We start from the raw sequence: 27,229 nt of genomic DNA, 5'->3' as shown, positions 1-27,229 counted from the left end.
ATCTACAGGCACACGTGCCAACATTTTCCTTTTTTTTAAGTAACTCTTCGCCTTGGTTATTTATGACATTGCCAGTTGTCAGTATAGGCCTATCTACTGTTTTGGTCATTTTCCAGTGGTTGACTCTTTTCATTGCAACGACTTTACAACAATTGCAACGACATCCAAATAGAACTCCGGACGATTATCATAAAAAGACGACTTCGGCACAAAAAATATCGACTGCGCATCTCTCCAACATGAACAGAAAGGAGCGTAAAAAAGATCTACACATCACCCAGCCCATTACCACAATTGATTAGAAATTCATTAGAGACAAACTACCTATCTAGTATTACAAAACTGACGACAGAATGGCCTTATAGCAGGTACCCGTATAAAGGAAGACCCTCAGGAAACTACAAACAGTCAATCCAATGATCTATACCCGTCTCCGTCCTCTCCGAAGGGGATACACCTGTGCAGCGTTATCAACTGCAGAAATCCCGTCGTATGACATTGAATCCAGCAGGCCACATGTCGAAAGAGACAAATTCAGCAAAATAGCCACTGAAGAGTCTCCATCTGCAGGGTCTAAGCGGCGTTACGTGACTTGGCGTGTCCATCCACGATGGTAACCGGGACTTCTTGTGATATCAATACGGTTCGGGGGTCAAGATATTCCGGGAAGATGATGGATTGGAGATTGCAACGCAGAGAAACCGGATAAGGTTCAAATGGGGAGACCGTGACTATCAGGCTGGTCTGGGGCGGCGCCCCCTAACCTCCTGGCATCCTCCGAACACGATCTATAGGAAATGAGCAGCCTTGTGCGGAAGAGGAAGCGGGTAGACTTGCCCAAACGATTTTTTTTTTCAATTTCTCAAACGAATGCTCTGAACATCGAGCTGCTCGTCGCTATGGAGACTGCTACAGATACCATGCGATTTCTCACCACATCTTTCTAATCACTGACCGAGATACCATTTTTCATTTGTTGAGTCTTACATGTTTGACAACAAGTACTCATCAGACTATGGCAAAAGACATTACAGATCATCGATAATTAATACTATAAATGCAAATATTGACAATGAAATGAACAAAACGCTTGACGTATTCTGTTCTGATCAATACATGGATCTTGACGCCAACAATGCCATTTTTCCCGCATATAATATGTTTGCAAGGGAAATAACGGCCGACGTGGTGAAAGTAGAACAGCTTCAGTGACTTAACGGCCAATGTTTGGTTAACGAAAGCGGCCAGATTGGATTGTGTGAATAAGCCTTTTGCGAGTTAAATTTGAATAAAATCTTATACACTGAGTTATCTGATTGCACATAAATACAATGTGTAACAGTTTGAATTCCCTGGACTAAAAACACTGTTGCTGTACCTCGTGACTGGGGCAAGTTTTGCATAGCGACCACCCTCTCTGGAATGGACTGATCATTTGTGCCCTTCTAATTCATTAAAAAGGGGAATTGTTGCAAGGTGTCACTTATGTAACGAAGCAAAAGCTTGCCCCGAATCATGCGGTATAGCAACAGTGTCTTTAGTGTGGAGAATTCACATGAATGTCAAGAACTCAGTGTACCAGATTTTATTCAAATTTAACCTGCAAAAGGCTTATTGAGGGCAGGAAACACGGGCCACCGTCCTACTGAGTATGATTAAACACCAACCTTGATTGATGAGAAGAAGGGTCAGAATGTTTCCAATAATCTGTAGACCTGGAGCACTGTCGTGTTGACTTGGAACTAAAGACTTAACGTTGACGAAAGTGATGATGCCACATCTACTGATGATGATGGCGATATTGATGAAGAAGACACCAGCGGGAGATGAGCTAAAGCTAGCAACAGATTTCTGTTTCGTAGAATGGAAGAAAAACAAATAAGAAATATGCAATCACAGGATGAAGGGTTCATAATATAGGGACTGTAAGCTAAAAAACACAGAACGAGGAAGAACGAAACGTATAAACGTCTGGTGTGCATTACCCAGACAGCATAGTACAGGAACACGAACGAGAATGTTTACAGTTTAATGTTCAGGGTAAGTAAGTGGTTAAAAGAAAGGTGAAAATATTGTGAAAAGTGCGCATTACAGCACACAAGACAAGAAAAGTGACAGTTCAAGAGAAACTCGAACAAAACTCGGTTTAAAATAAACACAGGGATGAACTTTTCATGAGCTTGACAAATTTGGATTTTCTGTGAGGGGCACAAGGTTATGCTTGATTCAAATTTTTTAATCCACCCTACAAGAGTCAAATAGCGCCAACAATGCAAATACATATACAAGACAAGCCATAAGATATGTCAAACGAGATCAATGTGCGGAGAAACGAGAGTGCTCAGGTAGGTACATCCCTTGAGATGATTGAAAAGAAGAAATTGAAAATAAATAGGCACAGGATATGTTTATGGATGAAGTCGGAAGACAGCAAACAATTACTTCGATGAAACTAGCCAAAGTTACCCGCCTTGAGCAGATGCACCCCCTCATCGATTGACAAGAGCCATATTGGCGGGGAGTGTCCATTTTCTTGATAGCGATGTGACTGCAAAGCTTGCGTTTCATAAGTACGGTCATGAACCAGGACAATTGCGCTCTCTCGTGGTCCACCTCAGGGCCTATTTAGGAATTGGAAATACTACTTAACCAAGAAAGTAATTGTCCCTTTGCTCATAATTTTTATTTCCATCTTTAATGCACTTAAGAAACGATACTCGCAGCCAATCACAGGTTGTTAGCTCTACCAAGTGTTTGTTTTCTAGTCAAAAGTCTAGTGATAGAAAGGCAGTGTACTGCCCTCCAAAATGATGTTCATCGGGCCGTCTTGTATGTCCCTTCGGCCATGGTTAATTTTACCGGTCAAGATCGGTTTATTTTTAAAGCTGCCATTAGATTAGATTTGGTTGAACCCCGGGAGTCAGATTGAGATGAACTATAAGTGCTGTCGACGAGGAGCTCCTTCGAAGAACAGACCTATTCCAAATTTTGATGCTGACAGAGCTTTGTCCGGGACAAGATGAGTTTTCTCCGGTTTCATAGCAAAGCCTGATTGATTTTCGAGATAAATATATATCTTTGTGCGTCTGTGTTGGTTAGGGTCAATGTCACTCACAGATATCACGGGAGTGGGTGAACTTTTCAACTTGCTCCGCCAGGGGACGTGATAGACTTCAAAGATGCGAGATTAGTGATGCAAAGAAACATCAGCGTTGACTTTAACTTGTAGGCTTTCTACGCCCAATAGGTCCAACAGAAGATAAAAGCATCCAAAAATCTGACATCAACGCTTTTGACGCACAACATACTTTGTAAGAAAAGATTTTCAAACGAAACCGGGTGGGGGATTACTGCATGGTGAATGGCCACTAGCAATCCAAGGATAAAGTTGAGCTACCATGAGGGTCAAAGACACAGCGGTCAAAATGAAAATCGACAATCTCGGCAGAAATCTGGCCTGGTTGCCATGCCAACAAAAGTACTCCCTAATGGATTGCGGGCACAAAATCGAAGATTATAGGGAGACAACCACTAAGAACTATTAAATTCAAGAGAGAAGAATCTTGTCGTGGACAGGGCAAAGACAAGTTGGTTTGATGAGAAACAGGTAGTTGGGGTCAGTATATATATCAGGCAGCAACACCTTTGTCATACAATCGCTAAGGCACACATATGATACGCAGGCCTAAGTGTGGTTTTAAATCCTAATGTCGCGTGCAAAAATGACACGTACCCAAGACATAGTTGTGTTCGTGCCACATGCACCTTCATGCACGCACTTGGTGTGGATTTTGTAGAAGCTTAAATCCTCACACCATGAAACCAACGTCTTTCATTTTCTCATAGCTGCAATATCAACACCGACGACAAAAATGCAGGTCTGTAACATTCTAGGAAAAATGGTTGTGGAACGACGGACTCATGCTGACAAGTAATACAATGATAATTAGATTTGCTTGCTATAAAATGAGGACAAGCCATGGAGTGAAGTTTGAAGATACATGTACTATCTCAATCTCGTTTAAATATAACAACAGATACCGGCCAAGATCAAAGTGCTCTGGGTAACATACTGTTGCACAAGGAATTGATAGTAATTTCATAGGTGATCGGCCAAGGCTGAGTCATAAACGAGTTAGTGTATCACCTGAGGTCGGTGTCATAAGCCGTTAAAGCAGAAATAACAGGTAACCAGACACAAGCCATTTGGTACCCTGCACTGTGGCTGGTACCCCATTCTCTTCGTGTTCACTGTGCTCGGCACAAAGACGTCACTTCCAACGCCAATAAAGTCATTCTGAAAATGAGACGATAAGTACCACAGCCTGCGACCTTGAAAAGAACTTGAAAGGAAACTAACTCTCTACATGACGCAGGTATGTATCAAATGCGAGGGAAAGAAAGTTCAAGATATAACGCAGATCGATGTAACATGATCCATCTAATGACTAGCTCCATATGCCTCAGTATTTCCAAGTTAGGTATCCTTTTAGGTGTTCAACGAATTTGCACAGATGCAGAGTTCTCCAACCTTTTCATTCAATCAAGAGGATCATTAAAAATCTTAACTCACTTGTCAACATAAACATCAGGTGAAACTATTTAATTAGAAACATTTCGATGGCGTAACTACCACGTAACAAACTCCCATCACGTAACCGGAGCCAGTGGAAATCTTTGACCAAGAGAGGATCGGGGTATGTTCTTCTAGTCCAGTCAAAATAACTCCAACTCCTCCACGGAACAGATCGATTCTAAATTAGGCCACCACAATCAATGTAATAATTTTTAATGAATTGTGGAATTTATGCAGAGATTTCTAGCGTTAAAAGAGACGGTCAATCCGTCTGTACTGAATGTACTTTAAGGAGACAACCTCAAGGAGCAAAAGGAGACAGGATTTTCCCTCTAAGGTAAAGTCAAGATTGTCTAAGACGATGAAATGCATTGTGTAAGGGCCACTCCACTGAATGCTTAAGGATGTTGCCATTAATATGTTGGAATGATAAAGTGTTTTTCCTTTCTTTTTTTTTTAGGTTTTGAACAAGGATGCCGAGTCATACATGTATAAATTTCAAAGAACAAAAAGTACATAAAAATAAGATATGGTGCATAGTAGAACGGTTTGTTTGAAAATGAATGAAAAGTACCAATCCAGACACATTCCTGTAGTCAAGCCCAATGTGTGTTGCATGCACTGACCTTCGGTTAAGTTTGCAAATGAAAATAGACTATTTCCAATACTTTCAGAGCAAGTCATGCCTTTGATTCATGTCATTCAACTACGAATGAAGTAAATGTTTGGAATCTTAATCTGCAACACGTGACAAATCTACACGCACGATTCCCCGATTTTCATAAAATGATTGGAAAAAAACTTCCAGGAAAAATAGTTTACTGCAGGTGTCACAAAATGAAGCAGAGGAAATGAAACAACCGAATATAAACATTAATCTGATTAAAACAAACTACGGTACTTCGAGTACAATCAAATTCTCTAAACATTGTCAGTGCCTCGGCAGCTATATCAGTCCACTAACACCAACCGGAGGGCAATCACTTTGGCCCAAATGGCACTGTCTCATCTCCTCGGACGATGCCTTTTGATGAGGAAGCCACCTCTCTACCTGACAAGTTTAATATACGAACTTCTATTCTCTAAGGAGTTGCTAAATGTGATTCCTCTCAGGATTGGCTTCAATCAACCCTCGCAACCCTCCCTCTGACGGCTTCAATTGATGACAAAAGGTTGACAGAGCACTCCACTGATTTGACACGGGATTAAGGCTATCGGTATGTCTCCTGGGCTTGAGCCTCAACAAAGTCGCGAAGTCGATGAAGGGCAGTGGGTGTTGGACGAGAAGGTGGTTACCAAGACCTAAGACAGTCCCAACATTGCTGTCATTTTATGAATTTAGAATGGGTGTACATAACTTATGTACAACCATAGTTTTAGCGTCCATGATAGTGTTCCGTGCAGGTCAACGCCAATTTGGAGGCCTACCTTGTCATAATTTGGTACAACGATCTTGCTCACGCCTTAGGCTTAAAGCAGTGTTCATGCCAAAATAGAGGTCACACTAAAGCAACAACGAAAAACGCGTAATAGAAATTACAGCACACCAACAGTTTTTAACGTCATTATAAAAAAGTAGCCTCCTTTTGGGTCAATTGAGTTAAAAATCCCGTCCATACCACAAGTAGTTGAAGAACTTTCCGGGAAGAGTACACGGCGCATGCACTGCACATAAGCCAAACATTACAATTTCGCAGACAAAAATTCAATAGCATCCTCAAACAAAAATCACATTTTTAGATAAAACAAACAATTTAAAAGCCTTTTAGAACGAAATGTCTATTCCGACGACGACCATGGGAAATGTAAGAAAACATGGTCAAGACAAGGCCTGAGCACATACTTCGCCGCATGGGCTTTGTTCCTCCGAGAGCTTGGATGAAGGAGACACCAAGAAGTGAGAGGCAACAGAGCTTGGGAATCTCAGCAGGTGCCTGAGGATACACGTCCTCGGCAGCTTCCGCACGTTTTCAGCTGTCTAAATAGGCTGGATGACCCAACCATAATATCATTTAGGAGGCAAAAACACCGCAGCTTCTTTCTGCCTCTCAGTGTCCCTATCGCACTTAAAAGACGGCATTTGTTTTCCGTGGGTACCCTTGGGATGTTTCGAGATGCGCGAAGTTAAAATCACTTGTCAATTGCTGACAGTAAAAGGCTGCCACGAGGAAGATGTAAAAACCTGAGGTTAAAGTCATCCTAAAGTCAGTTCAACTAAATAAAATCGAACCAACTCTAAATTCAGTACAATAAATCTTAAATAAATAAACAAACAAACAAACAAACAAACAAACATTGCCCAAACACGTTCGTTCGACTTAAATGACTCTGGGACAAAATGTATGCGACTTAAAACAACATCGCATATAATAAGCAGTCACACATACGTAACGGATGGATACTTAAACCGGAAAAAATTAAATTTAAAGTGACAATCACAAAGCTTTTTGGCAACTATGGAAACATCACTTATCACCTTGGACCGTCAACCTGTCAATGACAGAGCATAATTGAGTCTACTCACTCACCTCTGACCTTTACAGAGCTCAAAATCCTAACCTGTTTATTTTCTTAATGAAAATCCAACCTTGAGATGGCAACGAAGGGTGTGTGTTAAGGCCTTACAGGAGTTAAATGGATGTACAGTCGGGTTTATCGCACGCTCGTGCGAGTCCACAGTGGGCCAAGACAGCACTCACGATTATTAAACGACAACAATGTGCTTTATCATGCATGCCAAAAATCGGCCGATTCACTCCAATGCCTGTTAGCATAATAACTCAACTCTAAACCCACACAGTCGTGGTTTATAGCAGAAAACTGACAACCCCAACAGACAAAAGGGGGGGGGGCGGGTGGCTTCTGTTTTATTTCTCAGGGTCATATACCCTCCAAAAATGAAAATTCCAACTTCAACTTGGTTTAATTTCTTACATAAAGCGCCATTAGTTGAGTTATAAGCTTTAAGAAATGAAGCATATCTTTAAAATTGCCACGCCCTTACATTTTTATCTCGACGCAGTTGGAGAATACTAAGATGACCTTTTTCATCTTTAGTCTAGACTGAAAGCTGCACGAAAGCTGCAAAGAATTCATCTTTGAGGTACGTTCGAAGTATGCCCTATGATAGCAGCTGGCAATACATGCACTCGGTCTGGCCTTTTTAGTAATTAAAGGTCAGTACGTCATCAGTCATCTTTGGAAAAGATTAGACTACTCCAGAAACACCTGCTGGTGATGGTCATCATGTTAGAGGATGATGGTCATGTTAGCGGATGTGTGGCAAGGAGCAATAACATATACAAAAGGGTTGTCTGAACGAGGAAAGAAAAATGGATGGGAACGACGCTATGTTGTACCTGGACTCCTGCTTAAGACTTCGAAAAGGTGAGGAACTTCTGGGTGTCCTGACGTGGCTGTATGGTTGTGCGCGTGACCGAACAACTTAAAGACACGACATCGCTGAATTCTGAACTATATGATCGGTGAAGAGGATTTTTGAGAGACTACCGCATCGAAATTACTTTGGGAGAAGTTTATTGACAGATGTTGATTAAGTGATTGATATTTCACTTAAAAGTGACACGAATTGATATCTACGATTACTTTTCTTTTTAGTTCGTTCAAATTTATACACATTTAAGTAGGCTATTCTGTGTATCGGAAGAGGAATTTAAGCTATTGACATATGCCTAGAAAACGTTTCTATGAAACGCACACTATCAGGAAAATTATTTGAACCTGCCAGAAATCGAAATATAAGACCAGTGAAGACGTAAAACATTGAAGAGTGATGATGAAAATAAAATGGTACTGGTGGTGAATGTGAATGGTGAGGATGGTGAATGTGAATGGTGAGGATGGTGAGGATGGTGAATGTGGATGGTGAGGATGGTAAATGAGAATATTTAGGATGGTGAATGTGAATGGTGTTGATGGTGAAAGTGAATGGTGTTGATGGTGAATGTGAATGGTGAGGATGGTGAATGTGAATGGTGAGGATGATGAATGTGAATGGTGAGGATGGTGAATGTGAATGGTGAGGATGGTGAATGTGAATGGTGCTGGTGGTGAAAGTGAACAGTGATGATGGTAACAAAAATTCTAATTATCAAGGAAACACAAACTCAAATAAACAAGTGTAACTTCTCTCTTGAGAAACTGGTTCTTTCTTGTAATTTACAAATTTAATTTGCTCCTCTTAATCATAACTCCTATTAATATTTGTGTTCAAAACAGATTTGGTTCATGCAATAATAAAAATACGCGAACCAGAACAAAACCAAAATAACAAAAAATTCGCCTTACGGGCCATTCTATAAATTCAGGGTCCAAAAGTGTGAATTTTTGTTTCCCTGTTACACCAGACCTGTATGTGTACTTTGACATGGAAATATCACCAAAATTTATTACAAACTATTTCTATTTGTTTGGCAGGTATTTGCATAAATTCATCAGTCTTGGAAATTAGAAAATGTGTTCTGAACTTACACAATCATGTCAGATGTGACAGGGAAACGGAAAAAGAACTGGACCCCTAATTTATAGAATGACCCTTATCATAATTTTGAAGATGCCATACTACGCTGTGATGGAGTTATTTACCATGTAACTGGGCTTTGCTTTGTAGCTACATGTATTTTCAATTTTTTTGCGGTACTGATAAGAACTATGAATGTGGCATTCAACACATACATGTAAGCATTTATCAGGATGTCTCTTGACATCAAACGGCCTGGTGTGGCAAACAATATTTATCATTCACAAAGCACCATTTCAGTTGGCTTGAACAACAATCAATCATTGATATCGTCATGCATATCGCCATACAATTCATTGCTCTAGTAGTCTGGCTTCCTGAATCTAGGTGTGCATAACACAGAGTACTTGACCTATTGCCGTATGGTATATATTGCACATGTGCCCCAAGCCTAGCACAAATGCTGTGCCCTGTAAGTCATATGTGCTCTATGCTTGGACTGAATGTAAAATAAATATTTTTGCTCGGGCAAAATTCAGAGCAAATATTACAATCCCAACCCACGTAAGGAACATTTAAATTATCCTCACTCGAGTAGGAAATGTGCATGTTTGCGGTAATGCAGAAGCTTTTGGCTTGGAAAGATGAGGAAGATTAGTTTTTAACAGCATAATATCAGTGACAATATTGTTGGTTTCAGCCATAACTCATCAAAGCTTCCATTACGACCTGTTAATAAATTTTTAGTACATATTTGAAGACTTGCATACATGTATAAAAAACTGTTAGCCCCAAGGGTACGAGCAAAGCACTATCAATTCCCATTATGTGCGGTAACTTCAATAGCCAGAACTCCATGGCAACCTGTCCTTTTTATAGCAGTGTGCTTCGAGTATGACTGGCAAGGGGGAATGTTTTCTCAAGAGTCTGGTCAAGCGCGAATGGAGGTAATTATTCACAATGATACTTGAGGTCCGAACCCAGACCCTCCCGGCCAACCCTCTTAACAGCATTTGGGTCATTCCTGTGCCGACGAGGGACAAGTGGAGTAATTGTCATGGGTCACTTGCCGCAGGGAACCGGTTTATTCGCAACCAGTACTCAAGTGATAACCTACAACACCTTGCCCATTAAAGCTTGGGGTGTAATCTTACAGGTACACCATATCCAGGTCTTCGTTATCCGGGTATGACTGATTGTGACACTCCAATGCTTGCAAATGTACCGATATGAGGCCACTATAGCTCAAGTTGATAAATTATGAAATACTTGACAAGATTGTAAGTCCTAAAAATAAGATTGATATGCAGGAACATGTTTTTTCCAGCGCCCAGTATAAATCATGGGAAGGCTTTTGCGATTAACTACTCCCTGGTGTATAAGTTTTCTATTCATTATTCAGACAGAATTTCGATTGAAATTGTGTATCACAACTACGCTTGACACCAAATGAGACAACCCTCATTTTGCTTGTGTGATTTGAAAATAAAACTACGGAGCTAATCTTGCCCTGATATTGTATGCTTCAGTACACCTATCCACTTTATTCTGTAAAGCCGACGGTGAGTAAAATAAAAAGATGAACAATATACATGTACATGGGAAACACAGATAAAAATTCCTTGAATAATCTTGGAAATACTTTTTCAGAGTTCAATCTCTTCAGTTTACGTGTATAATTACCATTTTGGGGGAAGACTCTCATGATGTCACTTGTCGTCCGTCATCTCTGCTTTCCAAACTGAATGATCACTGGTTTCCCTTTCAAGGGATAACCATTGGCATGTGCCATTGCTTCAACTGCCATTTCTGTGTCTGCAAAGAAGAGAGGTCCATTAGACTAGAAAGACAAGAGGTGTGTAAATTTACTGATGACAGGAAATAAAACACTTCAAAACTTACAAAATTGACAATCCACCTACAGCCTTTATGCTCAAAACTGGTGTGTGAACTCTAACACTTTCATCTGGAAAACAAAACTATGTTAGCTAAAAGTGTGCCATCTCCCTGGACGAGTTTGTCCAATATCTACCGTACATGTCACACTACTTAAATTCGAAGAAATATGGCATATCAATCAATTAGTACAAAATAACTTTGATTTAAAAGTAAGTTGCAATAAACTGATCTGTTAGTCTCAAAACAAATAAACAAATTTCAAGTTTCTCCTCTGATCAACATCAACTTGGATTAAAAAAATGATCATATTTTAAAGTCATTGTAATTATACCAATAATTCTACTGCACTAGTATAGCTCTTGAATGCCATATATTATATTTTGGTGGGAAATCTGTTTCTGAAGTCCTGATGGACTGTCAGAATTTTATGAAATGGTGACTCAATTATAGTAATATTACTTTCAAAGAAATTCCTTTGAAAAAGATATCAAGGATTCCCCTTTTTCCGTTAGTTTACCTGCAAAGGTCACAAAAGCTTGCCCTTTCATCCTTCCTTTGAGAAGTTTGAAGATAATCTTAGGTTTGTCAGGATGCTGGAAACTGATAAAGAGTGATGCCAGATCAGCCTCTGTGACTTTAGTCGACAGGTTCTTAAGGTAGAGAACCTACAATGCCATAACCAGTCAGACAAAGTGGGTATTTTATTTCGTTTTTATTATTTTCCTTTATGTGTGGCTAAGGGAGGGGGTGAAATGTTAATTCAACATTTACAAAATTGTTGAGAACATTTTTCGCTTGAATGTAAGACTGAACAGAGTTTTATAATTCAATCTTTTCCATTTTTGTAATTCCCCCATAAATTTTCTCATAACAGATTTTCTATGTGTTTGTTGTCATGCAAACATAATTGTTTGAAATCTAGATATGCACAATTTTCTGTGTATTAATTTAGAGAAAGATTTTGGTTTGTGTTAAAAAAGCCGTAAAAATTGTTGTGTAAATTTCAATTTTGTTGATCTTTTTAACACTACCTTGCTTGGTTCCCCTGGTGAGTAGTTTGCAAAGCGCTCCATCCTACGAATGTCATCCTGACTTAGATGATGGTGCAATAAATCCTCTCGTGACAAAGGACTGACAATACAGGCCAGTCTACGGGGCTTCTTATCCTCATCTTGTTCATCCATGCATTTTCCTTGGACCCCAGAGATCTGCTGAGATATCTTTCCTGTTTCTTGACTCCCTATGGCACTATTTGAAATCTCCTCCTCTGGACAGCCCTCCAGGGCTATTTCTTGCTCAGGGGTGTTAGTCAAATTTCCGTCTTTACTGATGTGAAGAGCACGTTTTGTGATAGACTCCCAACAGGAATCCCTGCCGCAGGTCTCTAATGCACATTTTACTCTTAATCCATCTTGGTAGCCATCCACAGATTTTTCCTTAGAGGAGCACTCATTAGCCTGCCATTCCTTTTTTGCTGCATGAGGTCCGTTGCCTTGGCAACCTGGACTGCATCCTCCGGAGGGTTCAGCCATGAGGGACACGGCATTTCCACTTCTCTGAGAAACATTTCTAACTTGTTTACCTTGACTACTTTCCCCAAACAGGCCAGCGGTGATAGTGTCTAGATGGTTGATGGGATCATCAGGATGGACAAACTTCTTGCCTGCAAGGAAACCACAGAACATGATTGATTCTCTTGTAGTGGCAAGTCTCTTGCCATTGCACAATTAACTAATGTCTCAGTGGATAGACTCTGCGAATAATTCGGGCTATTCACAATAGTGCGCCACCAAGAGTTTGCAACGCATTGGCCAATCTTAACTGTCGACCCAATGCCTGTTTGGAAAGAGTCGACAGATTTCGCGCCTTGTGATTGGTCAACGCGTTGCAAACTCTTGGCGGCATACTGTTGCAAATATTGAGTGTAGATGTAGATTACATGGCAAAAAAATTCACACAGCCTAGATTTAGAAATTCCATGCTGATGCAAGTTCACAGCTTCTTTTTACCCTACAGGATTTCAATGGTCCCTGGGGGTTAGGGTTAATTCTACAAAATGAAGATGTACCTTTTCAGATCAGCATGTCCTTTTCCTACTACACAGAGGAGCTACTTAGTAAAGGACACGTCCATCTGTAAATGTGACTACAACAAGAATGCTTAGGGTAACGTCTTACTGAGTAATGAAGGATGTTTAGGTGAGCTGATGGCACTTCCTTGAAGGTCGTTATCTGTCTCTTTGTTGTCAGAAGAAGTAGCATCTTGGGATGAGCTGAGTGATGCCTTTTTCCTTTGGATTTTGCCTTCCACTTCCTTGAGACGTTTCAGCCTAGCAACCGGATCAGCAATGGAACGATGGCGCTTGTGAGGCTGGAGTAGAGAAGCAGACTTGAGTGAATTCAGATCAAAGAAAACCTTAATGCTGTACAGTTAGTCCAACTTGTGATTTTTTAAAAACAACACCAGTCATTGGAAATAAATAAAGACAGCAGAAAGGAATGAACAATTGATAAAAGAGTTAAATATTTCAAATAAAAGTTAGTGGCCCAGAAAATTTTTATGCTAATTAAGTTTAATGATTTAGCTTCATATACACAAGCATAATTATCTACATCTGCAAAAATTGTAACAGTTCAACACTGAATAATCAGCCCTTTAACAATTTGACTCACATAAAGGAGGTTAGACAGGTGTCTGCCCTCATGCTCCAATTTGAGGGCAATTTCTTCATCGCTCAGACCGCATGCTCTTAGCTTCTCAAGTCCCTCGTGCTCTCTCTCAAGGGCCTGAAACTCCTCCAGGGATAATTGACCGCTGGCCTGCTCGACAAAAGGTCTGAAGGTTGCAGCAGCCTGGGTGAATGACCTGCTTTTAGAAGCTTGCCTGGAGAGTAGAGGGGTGGGGAGATCAGAGACAGGCATGAATGGTTTGCTAACTTTGCTTGCTAATGATGGCAAGTTATCACCAGGGGCTGCACAAGTATTCATTAATGACTGCAATGGTTTTAATACCCCTTGAACCCCCATCTGATATGCATGTGCGGTGTCAAGTTAAGATTGGTTAAACTGACGACTTCTCTGTTCCTGAGCAAGCTACTTTGCCTCAATAACCATGCACATGCTTCCACCAGATCCCTTTAGAGTAGTGGACATATTTAAGCAATGCAGACATATAGTACACGAATGACAAAGTAGTAACATTTACAATAGCTTTGAGTACAATTGTTTCCAAGGGTACTGGTATGTTTCTGCGGAAGATATTCTTCTTATGTAATAAATACAGTTTGTGAGTACGAACATCACAGAAGGGAGAGAGGATCGGTGACTTCTGTTTATATCACAACATCTCTTTGACAAGACTGGGCTAAGTTGACAAGTGAATACGTGTATTTAAAGCAAGACATGCACACAGTGCATGCACGTGAAGCAACAAAATGTCAGTATTGATGACTTCCGATGTTCACAAACAGACAACAAGTTTGTGGGAGAGAAACGACTTAAAGTGAGAACTGCTAAACCTGAATCAGTCGACTTTATCACAGATACCCCTTGGATGACTTTGCATGAACCCATAATGGCCAAAAAGAATTGTAGAAACAGAAAAAGATCAGATATCAAACATTCTTCATTCCAATAGTTCTTTGCAGCTATTGTGTAAAACTGCTAAAGCAGTATTTGCTAAAAGTTCCAATGCCCATGACAGAGTACATGTAGTCTTGAGGTCCCTTATTTCACCACTTATTGTAAAAACCAATCTGACTTGACAAGAAGTGGTGAAATTAGGGTCCTGGCGACTATACAGTTAGGGATGTTATTCACAACAGCTAGCCAAACTTACTGTTCTAAAGAAATGTTAGTGTCAAGTTGTTCTCCAAGCATTCTCTGAACACACAACACTGCTTCTGATGGACCAGTAGACTGGACTGCTGGCTCAAAGTCAGGACAACTTTCATCTTCATATGGGTCATCCTCCATGCCTAGAGTAGTTGTGACAGGGATGTCACGTGCGAGAAGAGTTCCATATACGGATGCTAGTATTACAAGTATTAGCCTTCAGAAAACAAAAACATTTCCAGAAAAGTTCAATTTAAGAGGGAAAAAGCAAGTAGCTTACTTAGAAAACTTAGAATTTTTCAGACCAGTCCCATAGGGTTTTCAGGCTGTCGGGTGGCATCCATAAATGGAACTCCTTCTTGCATGTACATGACGTGCAGTACACATGCAACACTGCGTGTTACATGTACGTTACTGCTCAGTTAAACCATGTAGGGGCCTACATGATGTAGGTCTGAACATGTTAAAAATAAAACGCGTTGAGAAGTGCATGCAAATTATACGATTTCATTTCATTTATTATTTTGCAGGTCAAATTTACAAGGGTAAAAAAAAATAAATATTGCATACAGTATAGACATAAAAAAGACAAAGTTTAAATATAACATCAAACCTTATAAAAAGACTAAGACCCTAACACCAACAGGAGTTGCATGCCTCTGCGCGATTACTTAAAAGTCAACTAAATCACAATCATGTAGTTCTCCCATAACATGACTAAGAACGCTACCGTAAATTGCAGAATCAAAAACATTTTAGCAGACACACATTAAAACACATAATCCCATGGGCGAAAAGAATCACCCAAGAAAATATTACAAAATCCTGGAGTTTATGTGATAATATTATGTGTTGCACCATATTAACAAAAAAACAAGGAAAACATTCCGATGGTAATTAAAAATCTAAAAACAAAAGGGAACCCCAACAAAACCAACTCCAAAGAGACAGTCAACAAGAAACAGATGACCCCACAGACGGAGAAACACAACCTTCGAAACACATAAATAGTAAAAACAAAACAAACAAAACAGAACCAAAAATAAGACAAAAGGACAACAGACGGTCAATCGGTCAGCCCACCCACACCAGACGGACAGACAGACAGAAGACAAACCAACAGACAAATGTACAAATGAAGAAACGACCCAAAAAACAAGCAACAACTGCACAAACACAGACACCGAGTTATATAAACAAACAGTTTATAAAAAAAACATGAGATTAAGAGAAAATAACAGGGTTCAAAAAAAGGTTAAGCAAACTCCAGTCTGTATAAAAACTCAAGATGGCATGTACTATCTACTACATCAGTGGGCAGAGTATCCCACAAATGGGGGAATCTGACAAAAAGTGACTCATGAAAAGCTATAGTTCTAGAATAGTAATGAATAAATTTAACATCATCAATGTGTCTAGAATTGAGATTGATATACATGTAGCTCTCTGATTCAATGTCGAATTTGTTATAGATACATTTGGCTTCAAACACGACTGCGAAAAAGTTTAGCCTACTCGTTCAGTAGGACAGACCCAGCTTGGAACAGCAGGTCGAGTACTCTTTATTATCCCTGCTGGAATTTGGCAAATGACGTCTTGGGAGGCCCAAACAGGAACGAATAAATCACATTTGAACTCCTTCCAATGATTTTCGTTGGCAAGGATAACTTGAGTACCAAACTGGGGCAGTATACCCAAGAATAGGTCTGACAAGAGAGCAGTAAAATCATGAAAGTGTGACAAGAATATAAGGGTCTTTACAGTTAACCAGTCTTCTAGTAAAACCAGACATCTTTTATATTTATGGTATATATACTGACACGGACTGATCCAAAAGATCCAAGATTCGAGAATCAATTATTTTATTTTCTATCAATTTTTGACACAGATAACGCGGAAAACATCGCTTCTTCAAGACCTTGTTCCATTGTTTTTCAGTAATTGCTTGTGGTGGTACTTACTGGGGTAACGTGCATGTCGAAATTAAACAAAACTTCGATTAGGGGCCTATCACAAGCTGTCCATGTCGTCTGCGCTGCTGCCGCGGTTTTATTGATGATAAACGCGCCCTCTAAAGCCACCATGTATTCAGCATGCCCGGTAATTTAGTCGGGCTCCCAACCGCATCCCTGTTAATATTGTCCTTTAATGAATACAGGGTCCAGACGTCCAAAAAAAATCGATTTTCTGTTTTTAAAGTCCACCATGACGACGTCGGTGATCGCAACAAGGGGCCTAACACCCGCCGAATTTAGCGTTGGAGAACATGTTTTATGTTATGAACCTGATCCTACGAAGGCAAGGGTCCTTTACGACTCCAAAGTAAGTAGCAACATGATCGATTTAGCATTCATGGACTCAAGTTAATTCAAATGAGTCGAATAAAATCGAATCTCAGTGTGCGCGCGCGAGGAGTCGAACGGCACAGCGTGCGAGGTTTATTATGCAAAATAGGGATATTCAACTCCGAATTTCTCTCGCATTTTGTGAAGTTACGTACGGTTTAGATGAGGTAATGCATTTTCATTGATTCCACCCTTTAATTCCGTAATTGAATATACAACGTCTGAAACAGGAATGTACATTTTGGTCGGTCATTTTGCATGCGTTTTCGTTGTTTTCGAAGCGAAGAATTTTCACTTCGATGAATCAGGACTCGCTCTAGCGCCCTCTGTTGGCGTAGTGTGAATAGTGTCAACAATGTGATCTTTTGGCCTTTTGCCCATGTTTTCCGTTTGTACCACCTGCCCCCCTCAAGGTTCAAACAAAGCATACAGCTGTCTCGTGTCTGGTTTGGGCCACACCACCAGCTCTTTGTACCGTGATAAAAGACCGTTAGATAGATGCTTTGGGGGAATTCATGGCCAAGTCTGATCCCCTATCAAAAGAGGTATTGAAGGTTTGTTATGAACTGGTTTAGAACTAGAGTTCAAAGAAGTATGATATTTTTCATATGCATATCTGGATGAATTTGAAATCTTAGCTTGGAGAATTTTTCACAGTTTCAAATGGAACTGTTACGGTGAGCATATGGAGTGTGTTGTTTTGATTAGTACTTGCTCCCATGTGTAGTCATAACTTGCATACAATGTATTGTGGATGTTAAGTGTTGAAATTTATCGGCCAAAAAAATTAATGTTTGACAGCATTTTGGTTGAGTAATATTTGTGCAGGTATATCAGAACTTACATATATTTTCATGTTGTTAATATGATTGTCATTAAAGTATTTGTGTTTAATTTTCTCTTCATGATCAAAAGATTTTGGATGTGGAATGGACAAAAGATGAAACGACCAATCGCAGAGTCCCAGAATATTTGGTGCACTTCAATGGTTGGAACAGCAGGTCAGTTGCAAAAAAATGAATGCAGAAAGAGATTTGGATATCGTCTTATTTTTCATTTTCTGATGAACAATGATTGAATGATGGCAAGATCTCCAGTTGAATTTGGTTTGAAGTAAAATACATGTCACTTTATGAACTTAGTTTAGCAAAATATTGAAAAAAATTGATGCTTCAATGTTAAGTCTTTACATGAGCCCCTTACAAAATCTTGAGTTATCTTCTAAGTTCTGGCAGATTTGAAAAATCTTAAGACAGTTGTTAACTTCACACAATTCCTTGTGGTCATGTTATTTTCCAATAGTTGGGATCGTTGGGCTCCTGCACACTACATCTTAAGATACACAGACGAAAACCTGGAGCTAAAAGGGAAACTTCATCGGCAGGCACTGGCAAAAATGTAAGTTGCAACTTGATATTGAAATATTCCAGATTTAAAAATCATTATCATATCAGTAGAAGGGATTTTCCAAAATTGGCTACCCGTGAATTTCCGTGCAGCTTCTTCATATCGCTAAATGCAGTTGTAGAGTATTTTGTAAATAAGCGTGCACTGATTTGCTAAGGATGCACGTTTTTGCTAATAGTTTAGAACTTGCTTCTGAAAGTCTTTGTTGCCAAAGATTTGACCTTTTTAATATTCACAATAGTGCGCCTCCAAGAGTTTGCAACGCATTGGCCAATCACAACGCGCGAAATCTGTTGACCCTTTCCACACACGCATTGGGTCGACAGATTTCGGACATTGTGATTGGCCAACGCGGTGCAACCTCTTTGAGGCACACTGTTGTTTCTGAAATTTAACAGCCTAGTTATTCACAAATCATCATTCAGAGTTTCAAAGAGGTTTTTGTTATTTTTGAAGGGGGAAGAAGAAGAAAAAGAAGACTTTGGCTGAGCTGGTAGAATTGGCTAGGAAGAGAAAGGCTGGTAAAGGTATGGAACTCTCAGTGTTAGGTCATGCCTTGTAAGCCACTAACTAATGTCTCTGGTACTAGCTGATGGTAACAGGAGCCTCATTGGTCAATTTAGTCTCAGGACTTCACTGTGATTGATTGGTATTTAATGCTCAGTGTTAGCTCATGCCTAGTAAGCTGCCAAGTAAAGTCTCTGGTAATAGCTGATATAAAAAGGAGCCTCATTGGTCAATTTAGAGGACTTCATCGTGATTGGTTGTTGAAGTATGGTAGAGTTATTTAAGTCTTGGGGTGTGTTTGCACATGCTACTCGTGTTGACTCTCAAGTGTAGGAAAATGATGCGAGTGCAAGACTCGTGGATCAAGAGTATACTCCTGCTGTGACTGAGAATATACTCGGCCTGATCCCTGGGTCATACTCACTGCTGTGACTGAGAATATACTTGGCCTGATCCCTGGGTCATACTCACTGCTGTGACTGAGAATATACTCGGCCTGATCCCTGGGTCATACTCACTGCTGTGACTGAGAATATACTCGGCCTGATCCCTGGGTCATACTCACTGCTGTGACTGAGAATATACTCGGCCTGATCCCTGGGTCATACTCACTGCTGTGACTGAGAATATACTCGGCCTGATCCCTGGGTCATACTCACTGCTGTGACTGAGAATATACTCGGCCTGATCCCTGGGTCATACTCACTGCTGTGACTGAGAATATACTCGGCCTGATCCCTGGGTCATACTCACTGCTGTGACTGAGAATATACTCGGCCTGATCCCTGGGTCATACTCACTGCTGTGACTGAGAATATACTCGGCCTGATCCCTGGGTCATACTCACTGCTGTGACTGAGAATATACTCGGCCTGATCCCTGGGTCATACTCACTGCTGTGACTGAGAATATACTCGGCCTGATCCCTGGGTCATACTCACTGCTGTGACTGAGAATATACTCGGCCTGATCCCTGGGTCATACTCACTGCTGTGACTGAGAATATACTTGGCCTGATCCCTGGGTCATACTCACTGCTGTGACTGAGAATATACTTGGCCTGATCCCTGGGTCATACTTCTGTTCTTATGCTCAGGGGTATACTCAGGTTAACACAGGTAGCATGCTTGAATGCACCCTCAGTGTTAGCTTATGCCCAGCAAGCTGCCAATTAAAGTCTTTGGTAATGGCTGATATTAAAAGCAACCTCATTGGTCGGCTCAGTTAGAGAAGTTCACTGTGATTGGTTGTTAAGCCAGTGCACGTGCCAGTATGTAAGGTGTCAATACCTTTATGACATACGTCTGTATTTCTTCAGAAGGTTGTGATGTTATAGCTGCAGTCAATGAATTCTTAGAATCTTAGAAGATTTTGAAATAAAAGTCGTTCCCTTTCTCTTGTTTAGGTTCAGATTCGGACATGAGCAGTGGTGTAGCCGATAGTGACGATAGTGATGACTCAGTAAGTGTGACTCGTCCATCTTTGTTATCTTCTATTTGATGTCTTGAAGACAATTGCTCATGGCAGGCCGGAATTCATGTGTTGACCTGTCAGTGATTGAGACTCAATATTGCCTCTAATCATTAATCAGGAGCCTTTTGGTCACGGCAGATGGTGTTAACCTCTTGTTTCTCAGACTCAGCTATACCAAGGATTTTTCTCAGTCAACCTTGCAATTCTGTTGCCAAAGATTTGACCTTTTTAATATTCACAATAGTGCGCCTCCAAGAGTTTGCAACGCATTGGCCAATCACAACGCGCGAAATCTGTTGACCCTTTCCACACACGCATTGGGTCGACAGATTTCGGACATTGTGATTGGCCAACGCGGTGCAACCTCTTTGAGACACACTGTTGTGAAACGCCCGTTTTGAGATGACCATTGGTTGTCTTCAGTCCTCCAGTGCAGAATTAGAGGCTGTGGAGATCCCCATTCCTCTGCCTGAGGCACTCAAGACTAAACTAGAAGATGACTGCTACTTCATCACTCGTAAAAATAAGGTAAATAATTGTAAACAATGAGAAGCTCCTTTACCTTAGACTCTGACCTCCTTCCCACTATTAAAGGCATTCACCACTTTAGACTCTGACCTCCTTCCCACTATTAAAGGCATTCACCACTTTAGACTCTGACCTCCTTCCCACTATTAAAGGCATTCACCACTTTAGACTCTGACCTCCTTCCCACTATTAAAGGCATTCACCACTTTAGACTCTGACCTCCTTCCCACTATTAAAGGCATTCACCACTTTAGACTCTGACCTCCTTCCCACTATTAAAGGCATTCACCACTTTAGACTCTGACCTCCTTCCCACTATTAAAGGCATTCACCACTTTAGACTCTGACCTCCTTCCCACTATTAAAGGCATTCACCACTTTAGACTCTGACCTCCTTCCCACTATTAAAGGCATTCACCACCTTAGACTCTGACCTCCTTCCCACTACCCACACCCACTGATGACTGGAATGAAATCAGCCCCTGTCAATCAAGTAGTGCGCTGAATTGAACTGATTTCAATGCCAAGATTTATCACTGCTTTCTTCCGTAGTCAGATCAACCATATACTGTTTGCAATAAGTAATTTACTCCTCTGTTTTCATCACCTGCTGGCTCTTGTACTGAGATCTGAGCCATTCCTTCCTGGTTCACATCAAGATTTTGTAACAGTAACTCGCTCTCTGTTCTTGTTGTGTTAGATCTTCTCTCAGCCTACTGGAGAGAAGTGAACCAGTGCCAATTTTTCTGCTTTTGGGTGTTAAGTTCAGCTTTGCTGGGTTTAAATCAGGAAAGTTTTTAACATCTAATCTTTGTTCTCAGCTGGTGAAGTTACCATGTGAACACACTATACTGTCCATCATGGAAGGTTACATCAGACACTTTGCCATCAACGTCCAGGTTCATGAGAAAAAGAGAAGTCAGTCGCAGAATGTTGTCAGCACGGTGGCAAAAGAAGGTCTAGTTCCACCACCACAACCAAAATACAAGTGAGTCATTTTACATGAGGGAAGCATGAGATGAGGTTCATGTTGCCATGGCATTCTGGAGAGGTTGTAACCTTTTTAAACAAATTTGCAGGTGTGTGCATCTCAGCAAAGATCATGAGGAAAACTCTGCTTTTATTTTATTGGCAGTTCTTGCTTTTCAAGAAGGACCACGTCTTTTGTACTTTTTCAACGTTTGTGATCATATCTTTTTGTATTTTGTTTCCAGTGTCGATTTGTGTAAGGAAGTCATGGATGGTCTACGCATCATTTTTGACTTTCTCCTTCCAACCAACTTGCTCTACAGCGTTGAACATCAACAGTACAAGAAAATTGTGGTGTCATGTTATGTAAAAGATGCGATACGTGAAGCACCGTAAGTATGAGAAACTTGTTTTTTGTTTCCAATGTATTTATCAGCTAGAGCATAAGTAATCTAAGTAATCGCGTGGAAATCAGCAATCTTAGGAATATCAACCAAGTGTCAACATTCTGGAAGATTTAAGTCTTAAAATTGGAAGCTGGGTTATTACACTACTGACGTTGAAATTTATCTCAAAGTGTTCATTACTTCTAACACAAATTCCTCAAAATATGAGCTTAAAATATCAGTTCAGTGATTGCAGAGGGGCTCTTAATTGGAGCTGCCATAGAAACTGTTCATTGAAATCACTGGTACTTGTCTCAGCAGGTCACCAGTTAAAAGAGGCAGACCCAGAAAGCAGAGTGCGTCATCCTCACCTACCAAGGAGACAACCAAGCCAATCGTTGATACCAAAAATACCTCAGAGAAACCCAAAGAAGAACCTACAAGGAGGGTAACGCGTAGACTGTCAACTAGTGGCCAGATTACCCTAGCTGACCCTTTACCACCGGTGAAGAGACGCTGCCCAGACGTGGACCATCACCCAAGATCTCCATACCCTAAGAGGCATTCTGTGGACACATCAAACCAAAACAAAGACACTGCAAGCAGCTCAGCGGGTACCAATCCTTCCACCTCCAGACCGGTGTTACGTCATTCTGCAAGACTCTCCAGCGTTTCCTCCATTCCTTCCTCCCCAACCCCAGAAACCCAACCTGAAGTTACTCCCTTGATTCGATCAGAATCAACAGAATCTAGTCAGTCCTCATCCAACAATGGGAAAGTGGCCAGTCACAATGGAAAGAACAGTGCGGCTAATGGATGTGACATGAAGCTCCCGTCGTGTAGACTTCTAGACGATAATGCTAATTACGATGGCAAGATTCTACCCTGTAAAATGTATGGAGCACAGCATCTAATGCGACTCTTTGGTAAGTCAGGTGGCTGAAACAAATTAGACAGGCTTTAACGCAAATTCTTAAAATCAAGCGGAGATTTTGATTGCTTTTACTGGATTGAAGAGGGTAGACCTATTATTCCTATGGAGTTTGGAGTTGTTTCGAAGCTAAAATACGCAGTAGGTGCCTTGAGGTTCTTCCACAGTTGTGAATTATACAAGAAATAGGAAAATTCCTTACGAAATTGTATTGAGACATAGTTCACTTCAAGTGCACTATAGCTATTTTGTCTTTCAAGAGTTAACCACATTATATCAAGGCTTTGTTTCCTTGGTGTTGAGTCTAAACCACTGTTATCCCTTCCACTTCATGAATATTTATGATTTGATTCTTATACCTTTTTTCCCCACCAGTCAAGCTTCCAGAGTTACTTGGCAAGATGGATCTGCCTCCAAAGAAGCTTCGTCCACTGCTTAAACACATTGAATTGTTTCTCAAGTAAGAGCCTGGGACCAATTTCATAGAGCTGCTTAAGCGGGAAAAAATTTCGCTTAATAAACAAAGGTTACCAGCTCAAACTCTATCTGATTGTTATGCTAACCAAAAACAGCTTAATACAAACCCAAAACAATACACATCAGATGGAGTTTAGGCTGGTTACCTGACTAATCAAGCAAGGTTTTTGTGCATAAGCAAATTTCATGCTTAAGCAGCTCTATGAAATTGACCCCTCAGATCTTTTGAAGAGGGTAGACCTGTTAACTTGTGCATAATGAGCAGGGGATGAGATTGGAGGAAAGTGAAATGTACACAAAATTATCACCAAAGGTTTGGAGGGCCCCCCAGCAATAGTCTTTGTCTCAATTCACATCTTAAAATACCCATTTCATGTGCTCTTTATTAAGTTGTATAAAGTATGCTAAAAAATATGCTAAAAATTCAGAGATTGTTTGAAAATTCCTGAGAGCAAGGAAAATTGTCTGGAAAAATACTGACAAATCTCACCCTTGAATTAGGTGCTGGAAAATCATTGCATCATGTTTAGAAAGGCATTCTTGAATCTCTTGACCTGGCTTTGGCTAACGGATATGATTGATAAGTACCTTTAAATAAAGGTAGCACTGGGAAGACACTGCAGCAAATATCGTGAGCTAATTCCAAATCTTTCATCTCATAACTAACAGGTATCTTGCACATCCAGATCGACTTGAGGAGTTTTTCCCTGAGAGTGCTTATGTCGCCTCGCATCAAGCTTTGAAGCCGTCTAAGGAGACATAATTGAGCCTGAAGAAACAACTCAAGACAGTCAATCAGTTCTATAAAACTTGGACATGTCAGTTCCTACTGTGAGACTGCAGTGTTCCATAGATATCCACAGTTGGAAGGAGCTTTCTTTAGCAATTGGCAAGCATGTAGACAAACGTGTACAACTAATGTATGGAGTTCCTTGCCTAGTTGAAGTGGAACAATTCATTTTTCCATCTAGAACAGGCATTCTCGTTGGCACATTGTAAATGTAAGACATTTGTAGAGACTTCTCAACCTTCATCAGTGGTTGGAACTCAACCTCGTACTCATCGCTGGAATACTTCTTCATTGTAGTAGTCAATTAGTATCTTCCTCAAAAGCATTGTTGCACGTTAGGAATGCCACGGAGATGGAAAAGTGATGGTTAATTCTCCAGGATCTCTGCCCAGTCCACCTCAAGCAGAAGCACTGCCTCAGTGGTTGAAATAGCTATATTGGTCTGGAGAGTTCATTTTGTTCACTGCGATGCTACCATAACGAGTGCATTTCCTAGTCATTTTTGAACCAGTGAAGTTCAGTATCGACCAAAGGAACCTCCATTGCTAAGAACATAGCGCCTTCTCTTGTCCAGCTCAAGGCCTGTACATGTAGCTACTTATAGAAAGTGTACATTAAACGCCATTCTGCAAGCACTGTTTATGATGTAGAAGATTGCTAGCGTGACAATCTGTGAAAGAAACATGCATGTACTCTGGACTGTTTGTCACAATACTTATTACATTGTCGTATCATAGGCCACAGCAGTGGAATGATTATCAAAGTAGGGTTCTTTTATAACACTGGGTGAAAAAACCTATGTGATCTGGATATAGATCTGGGTGGATAAAGCAGATATTTTTCAGTCTACAGTATTTTATAATGTTCTTGTGAATTAAGTTAGTACTAACTATGATATTTATCCGACGGTCACCAGTCCACCCCGGTAGAATAGCTAGGTCTTGACAGTGACTGTCAACATTGATTAAAGCTACTTTGGAAATTGAAGTAGCATGCATAGACGTGTACTACAACGCTGGAGCAAGGCAAGATCGTTGCTTATTAGAGGCTCAAGAGGTTACGATGGCATGCAACACCTCCTTTGACCCAAAGGGTTTATGTACATAAACTTTCCATGGAACAGGTGAAGAAGTTCACTGGAAAAAACTAGCTGTGGGACCAGCAGATGTATTCAAACCTTGTACATTTAAACAAAAGTTTTACAGTTATGGGCAACTGTGTTAAGTGTACATGTAACCTTTGGCCATATTGGTAATTAATAGTGTTATTGTCTATAGTTGGAGTTTGGCACAGAGCGCAGAAGTTAGCAGGGAAATGAGAACGAATGAAAACATGTAAAAGGGTCAAAGGTCATGGTACATTTTGGTCACATAGTAGGATGTTAGTGGTCAAAGCAGTACATGTACATCTTTACTGTATTCATGTTTGACACAACTTACAAAATTTGAAAAAGGTAGATCTGATGTTTGAATTTCCAAGCATTTTACTTGATAGTGAGTAGTTGATAATTTCAACACAAGCGTGATTATAACTAGTCAGTAGCTGCATTGAGTGAATCGAGAGATCATAACCAAGCCTGTTTTTAATTTTGCCCAAGGTTCAAGCATGGTGCACATATAAGTTCAGTGATGGTTCAGAAGCTTGTCCGCTGATAATGTAGTCAGTTTTGGTAGTCTTTGGGGGAAACTTGACATATTTTGGAAGGATTGAAAGGTGAAGGATACTAAATGTTTTGTGGTGTAATATCTTTTGTTAGCACAGATACTTTGTCCACAGTAGAATTCCTTCAATAAGCCTTTCGCAAGTTATATTTCAATAAAATCTGGTACATTGAGTTCTTTAAGTCCACTGCACATTAACATAATTTTGAATTCCCCATGCTAAAGACACTGTTGCCATACCTCGTGGGGCAAGCTTTTGCTTAGTTACATAAGAGACGCCATGCATCAATACACTGTTTTCAATGCATAAGGAGGGCACAAAGGAATCAGTCCATTCCAGAGATGGTGGTCGCTATGCAAAAGCTTGCCCCAAATCACGAGGCACAGCAAAAGTGTCTTTAGTCTGGGGAATTCAAATTATGTTCAGGTGCAGTTTGATAACTCAATGTACCAGGTTTTATTCAAATGGAACTTGCAAAAGGCTTATTGATATACGTATGTATTTCATTATTAATTGTTTAAAGCACTTCATGGTCATGCTTTCAGTAAGGACAAAATACATGAATAGCTATTTAGTGTTTGGCGGTCATGTCGATGTTTGTTATACATGTTGCTTTGAGTTCTAGAAAACAAACAGAACAGTTGTACTTTTTGAGTTACCAAATAAAGTTACTTTATTGCATAACAAAAAGTTGTGTCTTTCATGGATGTACATGTATTATAGGACGTTTTGATCAAGTGCAAAGTACATATTCAATGGATTCTACTTGGAAAAACATTTGTCTTAGATTTTCAAGTGAACTCCAAACAATCATCAAATCACACTCCAGTCCTTTTTACAATTTACAAAGTTAAACAAGGTTGATCACACAAAAAGAAACAAAAAGGGGACCTTTTGAAAGATACCCAATAAACGTTTTAACTTACTAACTTTCTAAATTACTCTTTACATAAGGATGTTAACATT

General features: G+C 40.2%; 2 protein-coding genes across 15 annotated transcripts in view; one reads left to right on the top strand and one right to left on the bottom strand.

Moving 5' to 3' along the window:
- LOC110973794 (RNA-binding protein 41-like) overlaps positions 1 to 16,969 on the bottom strand; it is a 75,210-nt gene extending 58,241 nt beyond the window's left edge. For 7 of the 12 annotated variants that reach the window (XR_015427448.1, XR_002597512.2, XR_015427447.1 and 4 more), the window contains exons 1-8: positions 16,750 to 16,969; positions 14,793 to 14,931; positions 13,628 to 13,838; positions 13,133 to 13,325; positions 11,987 to 12,618; positions 11,473 to 11,620; positions 10,740 to 10,871; positions 1,668 to 1,851 (exon numbers count right to left, since the gene is read on the bottom strand). Coding sequence is in view for 2 of the 12 variants with exons in the window: in XM_022224896.2 (XP_022080588.2) it covers positions 10,780 to 10,871; positions 11,473 to 11,620; positions 11,987 to 12,618; positions 13,133 to 13,325; positions 13,628 to 13,838; positions 14,793 to 14,929 (1,413 nt within the window). In the remaining 10 variants the exon portion in view is untranslated. Of the gene's footprint in view, positions 1 to 1,667; positions 1,852 to 8,096; positions 10,872 to 11,472; positions 11,621 to 11,986; positions 12,619 to 13,132; positions 13,326 to 13,627; positions 13,839 to 14,792; positions 15,006 to 16,749 lie in introns of those variants that run through there. The other 5 variants (XR_002597516.2, XR_015427449.1, XR_002597517.2 and 2 more) reach the window with 5 other exon arrangements.
- Positions 16,970 to 16,976: 7 nt separating this feature from the next.
- msl3 (MSL complex subunit 3) lies at positions 16,977 to 26,953 on the top strand. Of its 3 annotated transcripts, none has more exons than XM_022225179.2 (11): positions 16,977 to 17,110; positions 18,049 to 18,134; positions 18,436 to 18,531; positions 18,997 to 19,067; positions 20,453 to 20,508; positions 20,944 to 21,048; positions 21,870 to 22,036; positions 22,263 to 22,409; positions 22,725 to 23,329; positions 23,710 to 23,794; positions 24,481 to 26,953. In XM_022225179.2, the coding sequence occupies exons 1-11, from the start codon at positions 16,994 to 16,996 to the stop codon at positions 24,572 to 24,574; spliced, it is 1,629 nt and encodes a 542-aa protein (XP_022080871.1). In that variant the 5' UTR covers positions 16,977 to 16,993; the 3' UTR covers positions 24,575 to 26,953. The 3 variants fall into 3 exon arrangements, with proteins under 3 accessions (XP_022080871.1, XP_022080872.1, XP_022080873.1); XM_022225180.2 differs by lacking the exon at positions 16,977 to 17,110 and adding an exon at positions 17,200 to 17,300; XM_022225181.2 differs by lacking the exon at positions 16,977 to 17,110 and adding an exon at positions 17,372 to 17,678.
- The last annotated feature ends 276 nt before the right edge of the window (positions 26,954 to 27,229 follow it).

Source organism: Acanthaster planci, linkage group LG13 (genome assembly GCF_054643075.1).
Source record: "Acanthaster planci isolate LZ-2023a linkage group LG13, COTS_SCS, whole genome shotgun sequence".
In the NCBI taxonomy this organism is placed as follows: Eukaryota; Metazoa; Echinodermata; class Asteroidea; order Valvatida; family Acanthasteridae; genus Acanthaster; species Acanthaster planci.
Note: the sequence above shows the minus strand (reverse complement) of the source record. Positions and strands in the feature narration are given on the sequence as shown.

Excerpts from the sequence above, each read along its gene's own strand:
- msl3 (XM_022225179.2), top strand. The coding sequence starts at position 16,994 with ATGACGACGTCGGTGATCGCAACAAGGGGCCTAACACCCGCCGAATTT. Across the intron at positions 17,111-18,048 it reads GGGTCCTTTACGACTCCAAA|ATTTTGGATGTGGAATGGAC; the intron begins GTAAGTAGCAAC and ends CATGATCAAAAG. Across the intron at positions 23,330-23,709 it reads GCATCTAATGCGACTCTTTG|TCAAGCTTCCAGAGTTACTT; the intron begins GTAAGTCAGGTG and ends TTTCCCCACCAG.